Source organism: Haliotis rubra, unplaced genomic scaffold (genome assembly GCF_003918875.1).
Source record: "Haliotis rubra isolate DU_JTF1 unplaced genomic scaffold, ASM391887v1 Scf517, whole genome shotgun sequence".
Classification (NCBI taxonomy): Eukaryota; Metazoa; Mollusca; class Gastropoda; order Lepetellida; family Haliotidae; genus Haliotis; species Haliotis rubra.
The window spans coordinates 631821-658173 of NW_025767210.1; the positions used below are offsets into that span (position 1 = coordinate 631821).

Consider the following 26353-nt stretch of genomic DNA (forward strand, 5'->3'; position numbering starts at 1 on the left):
AGAAAAAAAGACAAATGTTTATAAATGCAACACGTACTCATGCTTGAGTCATTCTCGTTTGTGTGCTCGGACGTGGTGACCTTGGCAACAGGCTATTTTTAGTTGCCCTACAGGAACGTCTGAGATGTGATTGTGGATTGCGCGAAACTGAATGTCTTCCCATATATGTCTAATATAAAGCTCTAGAGCTGTATTAAAAGCACAGATTCTGACAAGCTGAATCAGTTCCGTGTACTGTAAGCTGAGCACATTAAGTTCCGCATCAAGTGCCCCCTACTTAACCAGATCCGTGTATACATTCAGCATAAGACATCTTGCTGAAAAGGACAGCTCTGAATATTGCAAAATGTGGTGAGTTCTAATTACTGGATGGATGAATATTTACAACAGCATTACATTCTTACACAGCATCACCCAATCCTAGGTCTCGCATGTCTCGTTCCGCCCTGAAGATTGGGGAACATCTGATTCCTATTTACTTGTTGTGGGTCAGGGATGTTATATATACTAGTAAAAAGGGGCGGTGGGGTAGCCCAGTGGTTAAGGCGTTCGCTCGTCATGCCGAAGACCCGGTTCGATTACCCACATGGGTACAATGTGTGAGGCCCATTTCTGGTCTCCCCGCCGTGATATTGATGGAATATTGCTAAAAGTGGCGGAAATGTAAACTCACTGGTGGTGATAGCATTTTGGAACATGCAAGCGTTTCTCATGATGTTCGCTTGAATATCGTCGGAGTAAAACTCGAAATTTATAGTGAACTGTGTCGGTGTGATGCATTTTAGTGATAAACGATAAACTGGAAGTTGTTCTGAAATTTATCTAAACTCAATTTAACTGTTTTTGACATCCGGCGTCTGTCACGTCGGGAACGACAACGAGCAATTGTCATGTTGGCATTGTGTCACCAGCACCTAGAAAACACATTGACTGTCAGTAATTAGCAGATTACAGTCACTATATCGACAGAATAATGTCGATCTGGTCTCCCAAGATCGTCAACTGGTGCACAAGACCATTTCAGCAGAACGACTGTGTTACAAAACGCGGTCAATGTACTTTCAAATTGGAGATGAGCTTCACTGATATTCAACGTCTAAAACAAATCTCCCTGTTACACTGTTAAACTATTTATCTCATTAAAGATATATTTAAATATCAATAGTTGTACAACCCTTTTTATTGGATATCTCCTACTTGTTTAATAGTGCATGTATACACATTGCCACTTTTGCGGTGTATTGGCTAGACACATTTCTAATATATTCTATTGGGATATCGTGGTGATTAGAGTTGAAATGAAGCATAACATTCAAGTTCTAATGTCAGGTGCTACGACATTCGTAAGTTTATGACAAACTGAAGGTATAGAGTTACCACAGGTCGTAACGTTAGGAACGCTTTGTGGATCGAGACCCAGGAGAGCAGCTAGGCATGTTGCCTGATTATCCCATCCTAGATACGGACCTGCCGTTACTGAAAGCAAGCCCCAACCAGTACTTGATAATAGTGAATTTGATTTGTGGTAGACTCAGGCACCGACATATACCCCAACCTGATGCATTTCGGGCTGCAACTGTTTACCGACTTCACGCTTTAGGTTGCTCCAGAGCCGACGTTGCTGCCGTTGTCTCCGTCGCTACTGCCTGCAAGAAACGAACCAAGGGGAAATACAAGCTGTTGTATCCGGCTGTTGTGTCCGTATATTATATTCCGTATAAGGAAAACAAAACACAAGACAATTCAAGGCAATCCCAGCCAATCTGGCATAATTCAGTGCTTGTGATCCTTGAGTTCCACCAAATAATTACTAATCTTGGCTGCATTAAAATGCATTTTAAATGTGCATTTCGTAATTCGTGGGAGACATTTAACAATCACACAAATAACCAGGATCATCTTTGCATCCGGAAATAACATTTCAAAGGTTGTTTTAATTTAGAAACAGTTTCCCCCTCCTCCACCTTCCCCAACTACCACGAATACTCGCTCTCTCTTTCTCACCCACTCACTCACTCACTCACGCTTGCATTGTTTGGGTACGGACAAACCCAATCAAAGCCTGGCCCACATAGTCACCGAAGACAAGAGCTATTCCAGGCCCACTGCCAACAGTTTCATTAAAATTCTGGACTCACCTTTGTTGTCATCGTGGTGGACGTCAGTCGGGGTGGATTCGTACAAGTCGTTCTCCTTCATCACTGAAACAGTTGCACGTGCGTCATTAGGTGGGAAATGCCTCCGTGGTAGACTTCAACCAGGAGAGTGGGTATAGTTTTACGCCACTATTGGGAACCGATGACATGTGTCTACCAAGCCAGCGAGCCTGACAACCCGATCCCGTTAGTCGCCTCTTACGACAAGCATGGGGTACAAAAGATTCATTCTAACCCGGATCTTCACGGGTTACACCATATGAGCATTTGACGAACACCATATAAACATCTGACGAACACCATATGAGCATTTGACAAGAACCATATGAACATTTGACGAAAACCACTGAGCATTTGATAAAAAACATAAGGACAACTAACGGACATCTGACAAACGTCCTATCTACATCTGACAACACCATACGAACATCTGACGAATCAAATCAAATCTGACATTTGTACAGCGTTACATATCCAGAATCCTGCTCATGTGTGCGTAGTCGAATGTTCGTTTGAAGAGGATGGTTTTGAGACAAGATCGGAAACTCTTGATATTTTCTTATTTTCTAATTTTCTGACATTTTCAGGCAATCATTTCCAATTTATAGCACCCGCTCTGCAAAATGTTCTGTCCCCGTATGTTGTGGTTCGGACAAGCACTGTATGGAGATCTGACAACTTTAGAAACAAAGCTGACAAAGATTTTACAAATGGCTTACAAATATGCGACAAAATCCGACCAGGCAATAATCAAACAAAAACCAGATATTCACCAGACAAACACTTGGAAAAACACTTACCAAACAACTGACAAACACCAACAGACAAACAATGACACACACAAACACTGAAACACACAATCAATCAGACAAAAATACTGACACACAAACACGAACACACACAAACATTGAAACACTGAAACACTGACACACACAAACACGAACACACACAAACACGAACACACACAAACATTGAAACACTGAAACACTGACACACACAAACACGAACACACACAAACATTGAAACACTGAAACACTGACACACACAAACACTCCCCAACAAACACTGACACACTCAAACACTGACACACACAAACACTCACTCATAAACACTGACACACACAGACAATAACACACACAATAACTCACAGACAGAAACACTGTCATACACTCACACACAAACAAACACAAAAACTGACAAACATAAACACTGACACACACAAACACTGACAAACAAACAGTAACAAACACACACTGACACACAAACAGTAACACACACGCACTGCCTGACAAACAGTGACACACACAGAAACTGACAAACACACACACACTCAAACACTCAAACACAGGCACACTCAAACACTGACACACTCAAACACTGACACTCAAAGTCTGACACACTCAAATACTCACACACTGAAACATTGACATTCTCAAACACTGACACTCAAAGTCTGACACACTCAAATACTTACACACTCAAACACTGATCGTGACACACTGAAATTACTGACTTTCTTAAACACTGATACACTTAAGCACTGAAACACTCACATACAGGCACACTCAAACACTGACACACTCAAACACTGACACACTTAAACACTGATACACCCAAATACTGACACTCAATAACAGACACATACAAACACAAACGCACACAAACACTGACTCACTCAAACACTGAGACACTCAAACACTGACAAATCAAACACCGACACACAGACAGTAACGAACACACACTGACACACACAAACAGTGACACACACACTGACACTAACAAATACACATACACACACACTGACTCACTGAAACACTGACACACTCAATCAATGGCACACTCAAACAGTGAAACATTCATACATTAATCACTGATACACTCGAATGCTGACACACTCAAACACTGACACTCAACGTCTTATACACTCAAACACTGACACACACATACACACACACCCTGACACACACACACCGACACAATTAAACACTGACACAATCAATCAATGACACACTCAAACACCCATACACTGAAACATTCATACATTCAATCACTGATACACTCAAACACTGACACACTCAAACAATGACACAATCAAACACTGATCCACTCAAACACTGATCCACTCAAACACTGACACACTCATACAATAACACACTCAAACACTGACACACACAGACACTGAAACACACAAACACTCATCCACAAACAGACACACACAAACAGACACACACAAACACGAACACATACAAACACTGAAACACTCAAACACTGACACAGACACACACTCCCCAACAAACACTGACACACTCAAACACGACCACACACAAACACTGAAACACTCAAACACTGGTACACACAAAAACTGACACACACAATAACTCACAGACAGAAACACTGACATACACTCGCACACAAACACACACAAAAACCGACACATAAGCACTGACACACACAAACACTGACACACATAAACACTCACACACACACACCGACACACAAACACTGACATACACATACTCTCACACAACAACTGAAAACATAAACACTAACACAGGCAAATTCTGACACACACAAACACTCATACACAGACACTAATACATACACTCACACACAATCACTCACACCTAAACAACTTTACACACGCACACAAACAAACACTCACACACAAACACTTTACACACGCTCACACGCAAACACAAACAGACAATTTACACACGCTTACACACAAAAAATGACACATAAGCATTCACACAACACTCACACAAACGCTCACACAGAAGCACTCACACACAAACACACACATCAACACGCAAACACTGCGCAATGGACAAATGAGCTGGGGCTATCGCTGGTCGGGATGCAATCTCATTCAGTGAACCTGGTGACAGGGACCCGATAAACAGACATGCAGAGACTGACGTGTATAGACAGTTGGACACTTAGTCCAACACCACTGCAAACAGTTGAGGCTGATTGTAATGACGTATAAGTGAAATTCTTAACGCACCTTTGTCCCTGTCTACATCTTGGCCGTCAGCCGGGCTGGACTCATACAGCACGTTGTCCGCCATCACTGAAACATCCGTAGGAATGACATTACTAGGGGCAGTAGGATAGCCTAGAGGAGCCTGGACACATGGGTGAGATGTTGACAGCTCATGTCCCAAACCGTCATTCTTACCACTTCCTCACTCACCCACTCCCTCCCTCCCTCCCTCCCTCACTCAATTACTCAATCACTTGCTCCCTCTCTCACTCGCTCCCTCTCTCCCACACTCAGTCACCCGGACAATCACCCAAACACCCAACCACTCACTTACTCGCTCCCTTCCTCCCGCCCCTGCTCCCTCCCTCCCTCCCCCACTCCTTCCCAGCTACCTCCCTCGCTCCCCACTCCCTCCCTCACTCAATCACTCACACACTCACCTAAACACCCAACCACCAGCCCGACCACTCACTCACTCACTCACTTACCCAAACACCACCCCAACCACTCACTCACTCACCCAAACACCCAATCACCAGCCCGCCCACGCACTCCCACACACGCACATGGGTGCAATGTTGACAACCCATGTCCCAAACAGTCATTCTTACCACTCCCCCACTCCCTCTCTCACTCACTCCCTCCCTCCCTCGCTCAATCACTCAGACACTCACCTAACCACCCAACCACCATGCCGACCACTCACTCACTCTCTCCCGCACTCCCTGTCTCCCTCCCCCCCTTCCTCACTCACCCAAACACCAGCCCGCCCAACTCACTCACTCACTCGTGACACTTCATAAAATGTTCCCACACATACAATCCAAACACACAACACATTGCACATCCCTGTTTGTATCAACAAGCCTCTCACCCAGCAAGGCGGAAATTCAGCTGGTTGCCTTTAGACACTGTTTCCGTGACTAATCAAATTGTCTTTGTACGCACATTTGGTGGTTTAACTTTTTCATCAGCTTGTTTGTCATTTGGGCTGGATTCATATATAACATTATCCTTCACTTCTGAAACACACATAAAACACATAGATATTCACTCACTGACATACACTCACACACACAAAAACAATAACTTAAACACATAAACACTGACACACACAAACACTCATACAAACAAACACTCACACACAAACACTCACACACATAAACACTCAAATACACAAACACTGACATTCAAACACTCACTCAATCATTGACAGAAATAAACACTGACACACGCAAATTCTGACACACACAATCACTCACACATAAACACTTTACACACGCTCATACACAAACACTCACACACAAAGTGGAACGCAGTGGAAGCTGGTAAATTACGTAGTCAAAGGACAACAGAGCACTTTTCTGTAGTTTTTTACAGTTTTATTCCCAAGAGTTTATAGTCCCCAATATGTACAAATATATTTACAGAAATATTGATGTGTCCAATTATGACACAATATGTGTCTCCAAATATTGACACTATAAGAGTGTGTCCAAATATGACACTGTTCAATGGCGTGTTCACAAATATGAACTCTACAACGGCGTGTCCAAATACGACACTACACAAAGGAGACACCAAATGTGTGATCTCTAATGCCTTCAATGAATTCTTCAATAACTATCAAATTTCAAGTTTCTCAAATAATGTCTACAAATTAGACATAATATTCAAAAGTTACTTCAAAATTCATTCATTTATATCAGAAAGATACACAAGGAGACGGTCACCAAAGTGTGACTGCTCTCATATAAGTCAAGAACCGAAAATGAAGCAACCACGTGCTAATCTGCACGGGATGCAGCAGCAAAAATGTCAGTTTCAAATGCGCGTTCGCTCGAACGTTTTAGAATGTCCATGAACTGGAGGTGTTCGGGCGAGTCCTTCTGTCCACAAAGACTTTACACACGCTCACACACAGACACTTTACACACGCTCACACAAACACTCACACACAACGCTCACACAGAAGCACTCACACACAAACACACACGTAAACACTGTGCAATGGACAAATGAACTAGGGCTATCGCTGGTCGGGATGCAATCTCATTCAATGAACCTGGTGACAGGGACCCGATAAACAGACATGCAGAGACTGACGTGTATAGGCAGTTGGACACTTAGTCCAACACCTCTGCCAACAGTTGAGGCTGATTGTAATGACGTATAAGTGAAATTCTTAACGCACCTTTGTCCCTGTCTACATCTTGGCCGTCAGCCGGGCTGGACTCATACAGCACGTTGTCCGCCATCACTGAAACATCCGTAGGAATGACATTACTAGGGGCAGTAGGATAGCCTACAGGAGCCTGGACACATGGGTGAGATGTTGACGGACCATGTCCCAAACCGTCATTCTTACCACTCCCTCACTCCCCCACTCCCTCACTCAATCACTCGCTCGATCCCTCACCCGCTCCCTCCCTCCCTCAATCACTCACACACTCACCCAAACACCCAACCACCAGCCCGACCACTCACTTACTCGCTCCCCCTCCCTCCCTCCACCCCCACGCTACCTCCCTAGCTCCCCACACCCTCACTCACTCACTCAAATACTCCCCACTCACCCAAACACCCAACCACCAGCCCGACCACTCACTCACTCCCTTGCTCCATCCCCTCTCCTCAATCACTCCCTCCCTCCCCCCACTCTCCCCACTCCCTTCCGCTCCCTCAATCACTCACTTCCTTGCTCCTTCTCTCTCCACTCCCTCTCTCCCCCACTCCCTCCCTCACTCAATCACTCACACACTCACCCAAACACCCAACCACCAGCCCGACCACTCACTCACTCACTCACTTACCCAAACACCACCCCGCTCACTCACTCACTCACTCACCCAAACACCCAATCACCAGCCCGCCCACGCACTCACACACACGCACATGGGTGCGATGTTGATAGCCCATGTCCCAAACAGTCATTCTTACCACTCCCTCACTCAGTCACTCCCTCCCTCAGTCAATCACTCAATCACTCGCTCCCTCCCCAACTCACTCACTCCCCCCCCCCCTCACTCAATCACTCACACACTCACCTAACCACCCAACCACCAGCCTGCCCAACTCACTCACTCACTCGTGACACTTCATAAAATAAGTGAAATTCTTGACGCACCTTTGTCCCTGTCTACATCCTGGCCGTCAGCCGGGCTGGACTCATACAGCACGGTGTCCGCCATCACTGAAACATCCGTAGGAATGACATTACTAGGGGCAGTAGGATAGCCTAGAGGAGCCTGGACACATGGGTGAGATGTTGACAGTCCATGTCCCAAACCGTCATCCTTACCACTCCCTCACTCACCCACTCCCTCCCTCCCTAAATTACTCGCTCCCTCCCCCACTCCCTCCCTCCCTCCCTCCCTCAATCACTTCCCCACTCTCCCTCCCTCCCCGCTTCCTCCTTCCCCTCCGTTAATCGCTCAATCACTCCCCCTCCCCACTCCCTCCTCGCTCCCCCATTCCCTCCCTCCCTCAATCACTCACACACTCACCCAAACACCAAACCTCCACCCCGACCACTCACTCACTCACCCAAATACCACCCCGATCACTCACTCACTCAGCTAAACACCCAACCACTCATTCACTCACACGCACATGTGTGCGATGTTGACAGTCCATGTCCCAAACCGTCATTCTTACCACTCCCTCACTCACTCACCCACTCACTCCCTCACTCAAACACTCAATCACTCGCTCCCTCCCCCATTCCCTCCCTCATTCGCTCCCTCCCTCCCTCACTCACTCAATCACTCACACACTCACCAAAACACCCAACCACCAGCCCGACCACTCACTCACTCGCTCCCTCCCTCAATCACCCACTCCCTCCCAAATCCCTCCTCGCTCCCTCCCTCCCCGCTCCTCCCTCCCTCCCTCCCTCCCTCAATCACTCACTCACCTAACCATCCAACAACCAGCCCGATCACTCACTCACTCCCTCTTCCCGTCTCCCTCCCTCAATCACTCACTCACCCAAACACCAGCCCGCCCAACTCACTCACTCACTCGTGCCACTTCATAAAATGTTCCCACACATACAATCCAAACACACAACACATTGCACATCCCTGTTTGTATCAACAAGCAAGCCTCTCACCAAGCAAGGCGGAAATTCAGCTGGTTGCCTTTAGACACTGTTTCCATGATCACCCAAATTATCTTTGTACGCACATTTGGTATTTTACCTTTTTCATCATCTTGTTTGTCATTTGGGCTGGATTCATATATAACATTATCCTTCATTTCTGAAACATACATAAAACAAACAGATATTCAATATTTACCTTACAAACTATTCAGGTTCGTTTTGTCTGAAAGCGTTGAGGATAGTTTCAGTTAATGTACAACGATTAACAGTGATTACACATCACACTGTATGTAAAAATATTTGTTATTAGTTATTTGAAATATCTATATGGATATATTAGATAGGTTTCAAGTACGCTGCGGATGGCTATGAAATATATGGAGTTAGGACTGGGTAATGGTGTCAGGAAAACAATGTATCTTTTGTCGTTGTAATCGTATTTGTAATATTACACAGCAGTATATCCGGTACATGGGAACTATTTCACTAAGACAAAACACTGACAGATATGAGCAACGGTCCACTCCGTCAAGGAACGGTGACAAGCCAATACAAGTATGTCGCCATTTACAACAAAGCATAGAGAACTAGCCGAACTAACTACGAAACGTACCCCAACGAAGTCCGTATATTTGCTGTTAAAGAAATCCTGGTTCTACTTGCGTTAACAGTACTATCTTACCTAAAACATCTGCATCTTCAACGCACGGTGCACTGAGGATACAAAAGAATCAATCATAACAAATATATTTTAAAAAGTTAAATAAATTCACGTAGAACATAGTTATTTTTGTTTTATAAAATAAAAACAACCTAAAAAAAACAACAAAGATTCATGGTTATTTTAGTTGAGGCTTTTTTTATTGAGTGAGTGTGTGAGTTTAGTTATTAACTGAACTCAGCAATATTCCAGCTTTATGCGGCGGTCTGTAAGTAAACGAGTCTGGACCAGACAATCCAGTGATCAACAACATGGGCATCGATCTACACAACTGGGATACGATGACATATGCATGTATGTCATTGAGTTAACCATGTGGGCGAGCCTGCTTTCCCGATCCCGTTAGTCGCCTCTTACCACAAGCATCTGATGATCAATTCTAACCCGGATCTTCATTTTGAAGCGGTCGCGGCTCTTTCTGTTCACTCTGATTTCACTTTTAATTTATGTATGTTTTTTGTAATAATTTCACAATGGCCTTGATCTAATACTGCGATTACTTGAAAACATATTTTCCCTAAATTAATCATTCAGTGACATTTACTTACCTCTCGTGTCCTGGTCCCCTTTGTTCTGAATCAAAATAAATGTTTGTATAAGTCAAAATGATATTTGATACATAATATTATTAAACGAAGACAGCAAAGCGTTTGTGAAAAGAAAGCCTACATCAATACTTGAAGGCTCTTAGTATGAAATAAACAATAAATGCTTAGCCGACGGTTATGTGTTTGATATGGGAGTTCGGAGTTCGAAGTCAGTGCGTGCGTGCGTTCGTGCGTGAGTACACGAGTGAGTGAGAATACCAGACCACACATTGTCCTGATCGTCACGCTGTATCATAAAATATATTGTGTGTAGCAGCAGCTTGTCGACAATGCCGAAACATTCATTGATGTGGTTTAGCATTCAATGCTGTCCTCATTTGCTCTACATTCACTCATTGATAGGAAGAAAATAGGAAACACACCTTTAATTTCACCTGCCTTCTTTCGATTTCTGATGACGATGACAAAGATGACGACAGTCAGAGCAACTGCGCCGACGGTGCACCCAAGGATGGTGTACAGCTGTGTTCTGTCTTCTACAGACTGATGTCCTGGAAAGTGAAAGGTCAGTAGTTCAAGCATTTTCATCTGTTTACTCAGAATATCACAGCGGAAAGTTTTTATAATATAAACAAAAACAAACTGTCCTCGATTCTGACCACAAATGAGGTATGGTCAAACCGCGTTAAGACAACGGACTGTACCAATCTTTCTAATTGATGTAATCATCGTCCAGTAGACACAACACATTATAACACCTTCAAGTGTGCATGGTATGAGTATTTGCTTACCCTTGTTGCTGTCTGACGTCGGTGGTGAACCTGTCACACCCGGGGCTGTGAATGTGAGTGTGTAAAATAGAAATGAAGCGTTCGTAGCATGTGATGGTTTACGTGTAAATAGTTAGTGGCGAGCGTTATGTTGTGCTCCTTCATATATGTAGTGATGTTACCTTTGTCGACTACACTAGCTCAGGATTCAACAATTCAATCCAATGTCATCACCTTCAACAATTCAACCCATTGTCATCACCTTCAACAATTCAACCCATTGTCATCACCTTCAACAATTCAACCCATTGTCATCCCTCCAGTTATCACACTCATTGATAAGAATCATTTGAATGTGTTCTTGTAACATTATATAAGACATGACTTCTAACATCGGCACATAGGCATTTTAACAAGATGGTCTGGTGGGCAGAGTGTTAGTACTCAGTCTCCTGCTGAGACCAGTCCTATCAGTCAACGTTAAATGATGGTACACGTTGTTGCGTCTTAGTCCCTTTGGAAAAGGGGAACAAGGAAATGGGGAATAAGATTGGCAAGCTTGGTATTGAACTAAGCTGGCACAATTTGGCCTTTTGTTCCGGACCAGTACAAGAGTTATACACGCATGCACACACGCACGCACGCATATTAAATTACGATACTCACTTGTCGAAAAGTGTTTCCGCACCGTTATTGATACGTTGTTGCTGTACCATTGCCACTTTTCAATTCCACAAGTCCATGTCGTAGACTTCGAATCATCGTTGATAGCCAAAAGAGTTAGATTGTGTTGACTGTTACTCGCTTTGATCTCACCAATAACAGTAGAGGTCGAATTGCCGACAATGTCATAACTTCCGTTACCGAAGGTCACAATGTATTCTTCGCAGTTCTGACGCCATGTCATAGGTGACGCACGTACAGGGTCCTCCGTCTTCACTGTGCAAGATAAAGAATAGCCTGTACCCTTCTGTACCTCCCCTGGGTACACATCCAAGCTGACATTCCCTGAAAAAAAAGATAGAATATGTGTATGTGTGACATTGCCTTCAAATATAATGATCCGTTCCCGTAATTATGCAAAGTAAGAATTGGTGCTCATCTTTAACAAGAGAACATACTGGGATCACAAATATTCTGAACAACAAGGACGCTGCGAGGAATATGAGACTCATCCAATCCCAGTGCATGTTTTGAAGAGCCGGCTGAACAACTATGATGTGTATATCACTTCCCAAGCCTCCCAAGCCTAATCTTACCTGTTGGTTCCAAGACCTGTATGAACACAGTGTTACTCATTGTCGAAAACACTGGGATTCCGCATGTCCATTCAGTGCCATTCAGCGGCATAGAGACTGGCTACCATGGTTACGTTGTGCTGGTTGTAGCTCTGTGTTACATCCATCACAGCAGGCTTGGTGGAGTTGTCCAAGACGAGATAACTTCCGTTACTGGAGGTCACGAAGATTTCTTCAGAGTTGTGAAGCCAAACCATACTGGAAATATTTTGTTGTCCTCCAGTCTCCACTGTGCAGCTTACAATAAAGTTGTTATCATCGAAGATCTTGTAAGGATAGACATTTAGCGTAACATTTCCTGAAAGATTCAATGATCATGTTTTGGAGAAAATGATCGAATCACAATGTCCTATAGTGAAATAATTAACAATGATCTCTCATCACAGAAAGGGAAATATGAACTAGATGAAAGCGAAAAAACAGAATCTTAAGAAATCTGTGCTAAAAGCAAATCTTATTATATTCCCTGACTACATGAAGAACACGTGTCATAAACACATGCAGAGGCAAGTGAAGCGTTCACCTGAACAAACACGGGAACAGGTGGTACAATGAAAGAAGTAGGGCATTGCATTCTTAGAATTCCTTTCAAATCCCCGTATATAATCTGAGTGGCAATACATATACAGAGTGTGTTTTATGTATTCAAATATCTCTGTCTAAATTTGCATATGTCATTTTAAGCAGAACCCATTCCTGCAACAGTTTGGGAAAAGCATGGTGTACACCAATACACTGGTTTAGTGAAGACGTTTGAAAGAAATTTGGAAGAATTTGGAACTGCAAGATCTGAACACTATTGGAAATGTAAATTTTTTTGCGGCAAATGTACATTAATCTGTTTTCGAAGTAAAACCACAAAAATTGATTTAAAATGTATATAAAAGCACCTACAGAAGTATTATTTGAGTACTGGCCAAGAGCCACTATAGTTCATGTTGTGAGATCTAACATCACTCGCCTAAGTTATCAACTGAAAATGAAACATGATAAAATCAGGTAGTGTGTCTTTGTTGCAAAGTTTAGCATTAACGATTTTTGTTGTTAATTTAATAACCCGTTTTAACGAAACATTGACGATGAACAGAATACACATAAATAAAAGAAGATCAACCAGTTGGAGTGGGGATTGGTATTCCTAAAAAGTGAATCTTCCCAAGTGATGTGTTGTGTTCTCACCTTCAAAGCTGGCACAATTTGGCCTTTTGTTCCGGACCAATGCAAGAGTTATACACGCATGCACACACGCACGCACGCATATTAAATTACGATACTCACTTGTCGAAAAGTGTTTCCGCACCGTTATTGATACGTTGTTGCTGTACCATTGCCACTTTTCAATTCCACAAGTCCATGTCGTAGACTTCGAATCATCGTTGATAGCCAAAAGAGTTAGATTGTGTTGACTGTTACTCGCTTTGATCTCACCAATAACAGTAGAGGTCGAATTGCCGACAATGTCATAACTTCCGTTACCGAAGGTCACAATGTATTCTTCGCAGTTCTGACGCCATGTCATAGGTGACGCACGTACAGGGTCCTCCGTCTCCACAGTGCACGATAAAGAATACCTTGTGCCGTTCTGTATCTCCTCTAGGTAAACATCAAGGCTGACATTCCCTGGAATAAGATCGAATATGCGTATGCGCGACATTGCCTTCAAATATAATGATCCGTTCTCGTAAATTATACAGCATAAGATTTTGTGCCCATCTTTAACAAAAGAAAAATACTTGGATCACTAATATTCTGAACAACAAGGTCGCTTCGTGGATATATGAGCCTCGTCCAATCCCAGTGCATGTTTCTAAGAGCCGGCTGGACAACTATGCTTTATATACACACTTCCCAAGCCTCCCAAGCCTAATCTTACCTGTTGGTTCCAAGACCTGTATGAACACAGTGTTACTCATTGTCGAAAACACTGGGATTCCGCATGTCCATTCAGTGCCATTCATAGCGTCATAGAGACTGGCTACCATGGTTACGTTGTGCTGGTTGTAGCTCTGTGTCACATCCATCACAGCAGGCTTGGTGGAGTTGTCCAAGACGAGATGACTTCCGTTACTGAAGGTCACGAAGATTTCTTCAGAGTTTTGAAGCCAAACCATATTGGAAATGTTGAACTGTCCTCCAGTCTCCACTGTGCAGCTTACAGTAAGATTGCCATCATCGAAGATCTTGTCTGGATAGACATTTAGCGTAACATTTCCTGAAAGATTCAATGAACATGTTTTCGACAAAATGATCGAATCACAAAGTCCTATAGTGAAATAATTAACAATGGTCTCTCATCACAGAAAGGGAAATATGAACTAGATGAAAGCGAAAAAATAGAATCTTAAGAAACCTGTGCTAAAAGCAAATCTTATTATATTCCCTGACTACATGAAGAACACGTGTCATAAACACATGCACAGGCAAGCAGGGCATTGCATACTTAGGATTCCTTTCAAATCTTCGTATATAAATATACAGAGAATGTTTTATGTATTTAGAATATCTCTTTTCAAATTTGCATATGTCTTTTATGCAGCACTCATTCCTGCAACAGTTTGGAAAATGTATGGTGTACACCAATACACTGGCTTAGTGAAGACCAAAGAATTTTGGAAGAATTTGGAACTGCTAGACCCAAACCTCAGACCTCAGATATGTGGCGACAAAAATACATTTATCTGTTTTCGAAGGAAAATGAAAAAAAATCGATTTAAAATGGAATTAAAAGCACCTGCACAAGTATTGTTTGAGTGCTGGCCCAGAGCCACTATAGTTTATGTTGTGAGATCTAACATCACTGACCGCCTCTGTGGTGTGATGGTTAGAGCGTCCGCCCGGAGAGCGGAAGGTTGCGGGTTCGATCCCCAGCCTCGTCATACCAAAATACGTTAAAATATGGCGCTCGGCATTAATGGGTACAACAATGACTGGTCGGCTCGGAGTCAGTATAATGTGTCTGAGTTGGGTATTCATGCGGCATGGTATCTCAGTGGGCTAGCACTATAAAACCATACATACATACACATACACACGCATGCACGTCGTCATATGAGCGAAATATTCTCAAGCACGATGTTAAACCCAATTTCACTTCACCTCACCTCATCTAACATCACTCACAAGTTATCAACTAAAAATGAATAAAAGAAGATCAATCAATTGGATTGGGGATTGGTATTCCTAAAATAATGAATCTTCCCAAGTGATATGTTGTGTTCTCACCTTCAAAAGGGGTTTGCGTAATAGGAGTGAAAGGTGTAACACCTGCTGTACTACCTGAAGAAAAAAGAAACAACGTCATTCTTCAGAAAAGTCCCTTCTTGTATGGCAACTGACATCTTGAGCAAAATTTGCCAAATATGTCATTCAACTGATATCTTAAGACATACCGCGATTGTTTCTTTACTGTCCAAGAGCAAAATTATCTCATGCCATCAAAATAGACAGCACGAATGTGGGACACACAGTCAGTTAATGCCATGGGTCTTCATTTTGTACAGACAATTCACCTAGCATCGCATGGTTACCCGGTAGTTCGGTATGGTAATGTGGCAGGAAACATTCTAGCAAGACATATGAAGTTTGGGCTTCCTTGGAGCTGAAAATGGCAGTCACGAGTACACTGATCTATCGACAAGGACACTGAGCAGGTCAGATACACTGAGTGGGACGATGCATTGTATAATTATGAATATGATAATTAGTACTATTATTGCACTTACTTGACAGTTTAATTGGTTTGCTCCAAGTGGCTGTGTCCTTGTTGTTGTTGCACCTCCATATAGACATGCCTTCGTGCACATGAGAAACGGTCACAGTGTGGGTCCTCCAAGCCATATTCAGATGAACGGATTTTTCAAAGCTATTGTCCAGGATGTGTACATATGATCTGATCCGTTTGTATGTTTCGAATACAAGGGTGTCATTTCGGTACCAGTAGACTGAAAACAGTCCTGTGATGCCCCAACCGCCTGTTTTTGTACATCGTAACCTGAAAGTGTTCGTAGCCGTCATTCTTCCTTTCAGTTTAGGATGATCTATAAAACACGAAACATACGTTATAAGTTTTAACTCAGTGCTAGCTTCTGAAAGAAGGTGTGACACATAATAAACTGGTAAACCTAATGCAATCGTTAATGAGTTTTGTATTTTTAAGGGAACTTACGACATGACGACTGCCACACGAGGAGGACCCAGACTGTTGCAGCAATCAGCCCACGTGCTGAATCCCACATCATGGAATGATGGGTGCTCAACCTGAAACACAGTCAATCAACAGAGACCAAGGATACCTCATCCCATCCGACGACAATGAACTGATAAAAACAACAGAACATAGCACTACAGCCATCAGTGCTAATATATCCCATCTGCTATGTATATTATGTTCTGCCTCTTCCACAGTTGGCTTCCTCCTATTGTTGCTGCAGTTTTACCATCATCCATTGATGTTTTTGGTGTAAATCCCTTTGATAATTCCCTCATGTTGTCTCACTTAATACATTTGTATAGAAGTCGGTTCTGTGCTGTATAACTTTACTCTTGCTTGACAACGGTGTAAGAATCTATACCGAAACATGACATCATAATGCAATAAAGAAGTTGTTATCCATAACGTATCACACCTCTCTTATCATTCATCAAATTCTAAACTGCCATTGAAACAGATCCTTGCGTATTTCACAAAAGGAAAGACACACATGCATAAAATTCCAGTTTCCAGATTGAAAATATCTGACATTTAAGGCCCGAGAGGTTTGGTTTTGATCGTGTCCCTCCTGAAACCCCTATTTGGCAAGTTTATACACTGCTATATAAGATACTTCAGCAATGTAATCGTAATGTAGGAGTTGTATACTTTACACATAAAGTTCAATAGATATGCCTTTGTTTGAATGGGGCATAATTTTACGTGTGGCGTCAAAAGTAGATATTGTTACAGTGGACCATTTCAGTTAGCAAACAACCACGCGCCATGTCTGTCTATGAAAGTCAGATCACTAATATATTTGTGCAAACAGTATAATGAACAAATTAAAAAAAACGTTTTACACTGGTAAATATGTTATATAGATATCTGTATCGACGTAACGTGAGTAGATGCGCGTCAGAGTGACATTAACACCGGCGTAACACGAGTAGATGCGCGTCAGAATGGCATCAACACCGGCGTAACGTGAGTAGATGCGCGTCAGAATGGCATCAACATCGGCGTAACGTGAGTAGATGCGCGTCAGAGTGACATTAACACCGGCGTAACGTGAGTAGATGCGCGTCAGAATGGCATCAACACTGGCGTAACGTGAGTAGATGCGCGTCAGAATGGCATCAACATCGGCGTAGCGTGAGTAGATGTGCGTCAGAATGACATCAACATCGGCGTAACGTGAGTAGATGCGCGTCAGAATGACATCAACACCGGCGTAACATGAGTACACGCGCGTCAGAATGACATTAACACCGGCGTAACATGAGTAGATGCGCGTCAGAATGACATCAGCATCGGCGTAACATGAGTAGATGCGCGTCAGAATGACATTAACACCGGCGTAACGTGAGTAGATGCGCGTCAGAATGGCATCAACACCGGCGTAACGTGAGTAGATGCGCGTCAGAATGGCATCAACATCGGCGTAACGTGAGTAGATGTGCGTCAGAATGACATCAACATCGGCGTAACGTGAGTAGATGCGCGTCAGAATGACATTAACACCGGCGTAACGTGAGTAGATGCGCGTCAGAAAGACATTAACACCGGCGTAACATGAGTAGATGCGCGTCAGAATGACATTAACACCGGCGTAACATGAGTAGATGCGCGTCAGAATGATATCAGCATCGGCGTACCGTGAGTAGATGCGCGTCAGAGTGACATTAACACCGGCGTAACGTAAGCAGATGCGCGTCAGAATGACATCAACATCGGCGTAACGTGAGTAGATGTGCGTCAGAATGACATTAACACCGGCGTAACATGAGTAGATGCACGTCAGAATGACATTAACACCGGCGTAACGTGAGTAGATGCGCGTCAGAATGACATTAACACCGGCGTAACATGAGTAGATGAACGTCAGAATGACATCAACACCGGCGTAACGTGAGTAGATGCGCGTCAGAATGACATCAACACCGGCGTAACGTGAGTAGATGCGCGTCAGAATGACATTAACACCGGCGTAACATGAGTAGATGCGCGTCAGAGTGACATTAACATCGGTGTAACGTAAGCAGATGCGCGTCAGCATGACATCAACATCGGTGTAACGTAAGCAGATGCGCGTCAGAATGACATTAACACCGGCGTAACGTGAGTAGATGCGCGTTAGAGTAACATTAACACCGGCGTAGCGTGAGTAGATGCGCGTCAGAGTGACATCAGTATCCACGTAGCGTGAGTAGATGCGAGTCAGAGTGACATCAGTATCGACGTAAAATGAGTAGAAGCGCGTCAGAATGACATTAACATCGGCGTAAAATGAGTAGATGCGCGTCAGAATGGCATCAACACCGGCGTAACGTGAGTAGATGCGCGTCAGAATGGCATCAACATCGGCGTAACGTGAGTAGATGCGCGTCAGAGTGACATTAACACCGGCGTAACGTGAGTAGATGCGCGTCAGAATGGCATCAACACCGGCGTAACGTGAGTAGATGCGCGTCAGAATGGCATCAACATCGGCGTAACGTGAGTAGATGTGCTTCAGAATGACATCAACATCGGCGTAACGTGAGTAGATGCGCGTCAGAATGACATTAACACCGGCGTAACATGAGTACACGCGCGTCAGAATGACATTAACACCGGCGTAACATGAGTAGATGCGCGTCAGAATGACATCAGCATCGGCGTAACATGAGTAGATGCGCGTCAGAATGACATCAACACCGGCGTAACGTGAGTAGATGCGCGTCAGAATGACATTAACACCGGCGTAACATGAGTAGATGCGCGTCAGAATGGCATCAACACCGGCGTAACATGAGTAGATGCGCGTCAGAATGACATCAGCATCGGCGTAACATGAGTAGATGCGCGTCAGAATGACATTAACACCGGCGTAACGTGAGTAGATGCGCGTCAGAATGGCATCAACACCGGCGTAACGTGAGTAGATGCGCGTCAGAATGGCATCAACATCGACGTAACGTGAGTAGATGCGCGTCAGAATGACATTAACACCGGCGTAACGTGAGTAGATGCGCGTCAGAATGACATTAACACCGGCGTAACGTGAGTAGATGCGCGTCAGAAAGACATTAACACCGGCGTAACATGAGTAGATGCGCGTCAGAATGACATTAACACCGGCGTAACATGAGTAGATGCGCGTCAGAATGATATCAGCATCGGCGTAGCGTGAGTAGATGCGCGTCAGAGTGACATTAACACCGGCGTAACGTAAGCAGATGCGCGTCAGAATGACATCAACATCGGCGTAACGTGAGTAGATGTGCGTCAGAATGACATTAACACCGGCGTAACATGAGTAGATGCACGTCAGAATGACAGTAACACCGGCGTAACGTGAGTAGATGCGCGTCAGAATGACATTAACACCGGCGTAACATGAGTAGATGCGCGTCAGAATGACATCAACACCGGCGTAACGTGAGTAGATGCGCGTCAGAGTGACATTAACACCGGCGTAACGTGAGTAGATGCGCGTCAGAATGACATTAACACCGGCGTAACATGAGTAGATGCGCGTCAGAATGACATCAACACCGGCGTAACGTGAGTAGATGCGCGTCAGAATGACATCAACACCGGCGTAACGTGAGTAGATGCGCGTCAGAATGACATTAACACCGGCGTAACATGAGTAGATGCGCGTCAGAGTGACATTAACATCGGTGTAACGTAAGCAGATGCGCGTCAGCATGACATCAACATCGGTGTAACGTAAGCAGATGCGCGTCAGAATGACATTAACACCGGCGTAACGTGAGTAGATGCGCGTTAGAGTAACATTAACACCGGCGTAGCGTGAGTAGATGCGCGTCAGAGTGACATCAGTATCCACGTAGCGTGAGTAGATGCGCGTCAGAATGTCATCAGTATCGACGTAGCGTGAGTAGATGCGCGTCAGAATGACATCAGTATCGACGTAGCGTGAGTAGATGCGCGTCAGAGTGACATCAGTATCGACGTAGCGTGAGTAGATGCGCGTCAGAATGACATCAGTATCGACGTAGCGTGAGTAGATGCGCGTCAGAATGACATCAGTATCGACGTAGCGTGAGTAGATGCGCGTCAGAGTGACATCAGTATCGACGTAGCGTGAGTAAATGAGCGTCAGAATGACACCGGCGTTACACGAGAAGATGCGAGTCAGAACTTCAGTATGTCGTGTTAAAATGTCAGTCCAGGACCATGTAGCTGTACGAATGGTGGAAGTACTGGTGTCAACCTGTAGTCACGATACTGTATAGAAGTAAGAATTCAATGGGCAACAATCTTATGAGATCGTCCGTTGCCAAAAAATACCCCCCAAAACCGAACAAAAACAATATTGAGTTGAAATACGAGTTTGGTGATCTATCTGTGAGGTGAGGTGAGGTGAGGTGAGGTGAGATGAGGTGAGGTGAGGTGAAATTGGGTTTAACGTCATGCTTGAGAATATTTCGCTCATATGACGACGTGTGATCTATCTGTTACACACAGGACGGGAAAACAGTCTGATCCATGATGACAAATCAAGCAGACAAAACCGAACGCAAACAAAATGAAAGGGAGATAACTCTATCACGACTACTTTACAGATGAATTAAAAATATTCAATTAAAATATAATACTAATCCCGAAATTAAATTTGAATTGTCCACAAACCTAATGTTTTGTTTGTGACAGTTTTCGCAAAAAAAACTGCTTGAATAGAGTTAAAATGTTAATTTAAAATATCGAAGTGGAAACAGAAAATTCGACATTATGACGTCACTATCGTTGAATAACTTAGTTTGGTTACACAACATTCGTTGGATAACCTTCAACTGGTTACTAAGCAACTGTTTCAAATGTCCAAAATGATCTCATAAAGATATTCAGAACACGTGTGTAATAAATAGAGAACCTCACCCGATTGCCTTCTGATATCAGTTATATAAAGGTGATAAAGTTACAAATATCCGATGCTTGCCGGGGATATTTTTACTTTCATCAACGAATGTTGATATTTTTATTTCAAGATCATGATGGTTTATTGTACATAACGACTCTGGCCCGTATACATAGTATTGTAATGACAGGCAAGGTATGGACATTGCAAACAGTGGAAAGCATAATAACATTGTTAAATTAGTTGACAGGAGAAATTAGACTCTTCCTTAACGACACCGAATGTGTTAAAAACAGGGCTAATTTTACATGGACACTTTCGTCTTTTGATGATAGAATTCTTATAAGTGTTTCCCTTGTAGGGTGACCCAGATATTTTTGTGGAATGTACTCCTTTCTTAACCGGCATAAGCGTCACATATAAATAACAGATTATAATCGTCTTCGATATCCGCCATACAGACAGGGCAAAATCTGAAATGTTTGGCGAGTGACTTGTTACGGCCAGTATTGATCATCATATCTGTCAAGCTAAGTCTAAAGGTTAAAACTGTATTTCTAAGTTTCTTGCTTGTAATGTTTGATAGATATGTCTCAGGTTCGATCAGTGTTTTAAAGGACCTATAAACATCAAATCTAGAACTTAAATTAAGAGTATTCATCCAATTCTTGCGAAACATATCAACGGCTCTTTGACGAAATTCATTCATAAACAACAACTCGTTACCGACACCTCCGAAAGTCCACACATATCCAAATCCATACGAAATAACAGATATCTTATATTTGATGCCCATGTTACAATATTATCTAAATTAAGCAGTAAGTTAGAAGACTGTTTTGGTAGACGCTGTTCATGCATTGTAAGTATTTTCAACCAGTATTTTATGCAGCGAAGGTGGGAGTTTATATAAAGTGGGTATCTTCCACATTCTCCATATACCATATAGTTTGGTGTTGTAATGTTAACATTAAGGAACTTCTTACATGCCAATAGATGGATTTTGTCAATCGGTTCCAAAGTCTGGAAACCCCATATCTCTGCCCCATGCAAAAGCATTGGTTCTATCTGTGCATCGAAAAGTTTAAAAAGCATCTTTGGTGTTATTGGCGCTAATGGATAGAGTGATGAAAGTAAATACACCAGAGCTTTTTTTTGCTTTTGCTGATAAGGCAACAGCAGTTTTACCCATATTCAATGAATAATTAAAAAGTATTCCAAGATATTTGTATTCAGAAACTATTTGCATTGATGCATTGAAATGCCGTTATAAGACCATTTTTGGCCATTAGCGATTTGTCCACCCCTTCTCAATACAACACTATTTTACTTATCAAGACTAACATCTAATTTTCATTCTTTCGAGTAGTTCTCCAGAATGTTTAATTATTCTGTAAACCTACCACTGAGTCCCATACTAATATCACTTCGTCAGCAAACAGTAGCATTAAAATCTCCAAAATATCAGGATATATACTGAGTCAAAAAAGAAACTTAACATTCTTTCTTCGGGGCACTATAAAAGAGCAAGAGATGGTAAGATGGTTAAATTAAGATGGTTATTATTTCATTGCTGAGATCTGTGTGATATACTCGATACACTGACAGTGCCATAATCAGTTCCATTAGGCTACACCGCCGTTCCAAAACATGGGTATGCAGAATGTCAAGTCACAAGAATAAAAATGCGAAATTTCTCAGTTCAATATCGTGTATGGCCGCCCCGCACATTCACCACTGCCAAACACCGTCTCCTCATTGACTGTCTGATGCTCGTGAACACGTGGTTTGGGATTCTGCGCCATTGCTCTTGCAAGGCAGCGCCAAGTTCCTGCAAATTCTGAGGTTGGTTCCTAAGACCACGAAGCCTTCTCCCAAGTGCATCCCAAACGTGCTCTATTGGATTAAGGTCAGGGGACCTCGATGGCCAATCCATGACGTTGATTCCAGCATTTTGAAGGAAATTTCGTGTCAACATCGCGGTATGCAGCCGAGCATTATCATGCTGGAACTGTAGACCTGGGCCATGAGCCGCCATGAAAGGAACGAGTTCAGGGGTGAGCACCTGGTCGCGGTAAGCAGCAGCTGTGAGGTTTTCACGGATGACCAGAAGTCGGGAACGGTTGTTCCCACAGAAAGCACCCCACACCATGCAACTTCCAGCCCCCGAATCTGTCGACTTCCTGTACACAACATTGGGCATACCGTTCACGACGTCGTCTCCAGACTCTATGCCTGCCGTCCGCGAATCTGAGGGTAAACCTGGATTCATCGCTAAGGACGACTCCATTCCAGTCTCTCTGGGTCCATCGGAGGTGACGTTGGGCCCACAGCAGACGTTGACGTTGATGAAATGGCGTCAATATTGGCCCACGATATGGACGTCGAGAATGGAGATTGGCAGCCCGCAACCGATTTCGAATGGTCTGTGAGGACAGTCGACCTCTAAACATCTCAGCCCTGGTTCGTGTAGGCGGCAGAAATCTGTAACGTAGGTGACGTCGGACGATTTGACGGTCTTCTGCTCGTGACGTCACACGTGGACGACCCGACCATGGGCGATCAGAAGTAGTGCCAGTTTGTTGTAGACGACCTCGCAAGTCATACACAGTACGACGGCTGCATCCCATTGCTCTTGCGACGTCAATAACTGATCTTCCCGCTTGCAACATGCCAACGGCACGTTCACGTTGCATATTTGCATTATTAAGTACTTTTGCACAATTGCATACAATGTAAAAAATATGGTCAGATGTGGAATAACCTTTCCTGAAGCCAGCTTGCGTTTCAGGAATTTTATCTCTAATATTAGCCCACATGTTGTTGAGGATAGATGTAAACAATTTACCAATACTACTCGTCAGAAATATGCCTCTGTAATTGTCAGGGTTATTGATGTCACCCTTCTTATGTAGAGGTACTATGATAGACTGCGCCCAGGTTCTTGGAAAATATCCAGTCTTAAAAACAAGTTAAAACATTTATGCAAAAATGGCTAATGTCTTTGGAAGCTTTTAACATCTCCACTAAAACCTTGTCCGAACCAGGTGATTTTCCGCTTTTAAGATTTCCTCTGGCATCGACAATTTCGGTTATTATTGAATCAAGGATTTCGGCATCAAGTTCTGTATAACAACTGGTGGAGATTCTATTTATCATAAAAAAAACCACTCTTCATTAGTTTTCTCTGAACACGTTGCTGCCATTAGACTTGCAATGCAGCGATGTCATAGCATTGTGACGTCATCAAGTTCACGACGTCATAGCATTGTCAGGGCGGTATACAAAACCTATTGTCATAGAGGATATTATATGAGTGCTCATGTCATACTATGTTTACGACACGAGTGCCTAAATGTTGGTATTCCCCGAGTGAGAGCGAGGTATATACCATAGTTAGGCACCAAGGTCGTAAACATAGATTACGTATGATATGGGCACGAAAATGACATTCTGTTTACTACCAAAGTCGTCAAATTGAGGAAAATAAACCCAAATCTACTTTCAAACATAGGCAGGCTACCCGCCGTCGCCGCATATAGGACGCTACATCACAGAAGAAAAGTGACATTATAGCATTGTTCATGACGTCACGTCACCATGACAAAGTGATATTTTGCCCTGGGTCATCGTATGAATATGAACCCCGATATTTTCGCCCTCGTAGGTAATAAAAAGCGATATCTCCCTTGAAATATCGTTTTATCTCACACAAGCAATATCCAATGTGGAACACAGTTTGGATGATAAAATCATATATTTAGCTGAACACAGGGATAATACATCCTGATACGAATAACGCTCATTATAACACCCCCTGTGTTATTTTATACCCCAAGGTTTTCAATAATTACCAACACGACACGGCCCAGTTAACCTGTTGGTTGGTGTGTGTACATAGTTGCCTAAAAAGGGACACAAACCACATTATACGAACATACTGGTAGCAGTAGTTCCTATGCAGGTAATTAGGGAAAGAATAGTACACTTAAACTAATGAAATATGCACATAAAGGGGAAGGGACGGAGGGTGGGTTGAGGTGTGTGGTGTGTGTGGGCATGCTGTTTTAGTGATGCCTGAAGAGCCCGACCCGACGGAGTACCGTGGTGTAGCCATAACGTGTGAATGAATATTATCCATAATATGCAGTGAGTAGAGTGAGAAATGCTCAAAAGGTTTTATGACTTACCAGAATAATATAGACGACCTAGAACATGTGCTCCTCCGTCTGTTTGGCGACTGTGTGGATGTGGTGATAACATTGCTTGCAGTGTCAGGTCCACATGATCTACCTCCTGGTTTGTTCCCAGGCCCTCGGTGTCACGTATACTGTTGCCTCTCTAAGCAACTATCCACTAGCTTGAATCAAGTGTCGGTGTGATGTGTCGACTTGACGATGACACCGACAAAAATGACAGAATATATTTGAAATTGACCGCACAAGTTATTTTGACATAAATGGAGTTAAAATGTAACATCCGGCGTGATATCAAGCTTTGGAGGAAGTGAACGAGTGGGTGAGTCCGGTTTGGCTGGGCGAGTGTCTGAGTAAACGTTGGTGAGTGCCTACGTGTGTGTGTGCGTGCATGCGTGAGTCTGGCTTCACACCTGGAATTCTGACGAGCTTGTGAAGTATTTACCCATTCACGGAGAGTTGTCCCTGTTGATCACGTCTGATGTAATCACAAAGCTGACGAAACACCTTGCAT

At 43.3% G+C, this 26353-nt stretch overlaps 1 protein-coding gene across 2 annotated transcripts; it reads right to left on the reverse strand.

Annotated features, from left to right (window-relative positions):
- Positions 1-255: 255 nt before the first annotated feature.
- On the reverse strand, positions 256-26353 carry LOC124292412. 2 transcript variants are annotated; one of them, XM_046729492.1, is made up of 16 exons: positions 25834-26353; positions 16750-16841; positions 16303-16621; positions 15807-15856; positions 14458-14796; positions 11953-12294; positions 11308-11352; positions 10939-11067; positions 10517-10541; positions 9930-9961; positions 9345-9404; positions 8270-8335; positions 7337-7402; positions 5164-5229; positions 2139-2201; positions 256-1646 (listed from the first exon to the last, which is right to left on the reverse strand). In XM_046729492.1, the coding sequence occupies exons 2-16, from the start codon at positions 16820-16822 to the stop codon at positions 1597-1599; spliced, it is 1725 nt and encodes a 574-aa protein (XP_046585448.1). In that variant the 5' UTR covers positions 16823-16841; positions 25834-26353; the 3' UTR covers positions 256-1596. The 2 variants fall into 2 exon arrangements, with proteins under 2 accessions (XP_046585448.1, XP_046585447.1); XM_046729491.1 differs by having other exon boundaries at positions 16750-16900.

Excerpts from the sequence above, each read along its gene's own strand:
- LOC124292412 (XM_046729492.1), bottom strand. The coding sequence starts at position 16,822 with ATGATGTGGGATTCAGCACGTGGGCTGATTGCTGCAACAGTCTGGGTC. Across the intron at positions 11,068-11,307 it reads GACGTCAGACAGCAACAAGG|GACATCAGTCTGTAGAAGAC; the intron begins GTAAGCAAATAC and ends TTCACTTTCCAG. Across the intron at positions 7,403-8,269 it reads GGATGTAGACAGGGACAAAG|TGATGGCGGACAACGTGCTG; the intron begins GTGCGTCAAGAA and ends CGGATGTTTCAG.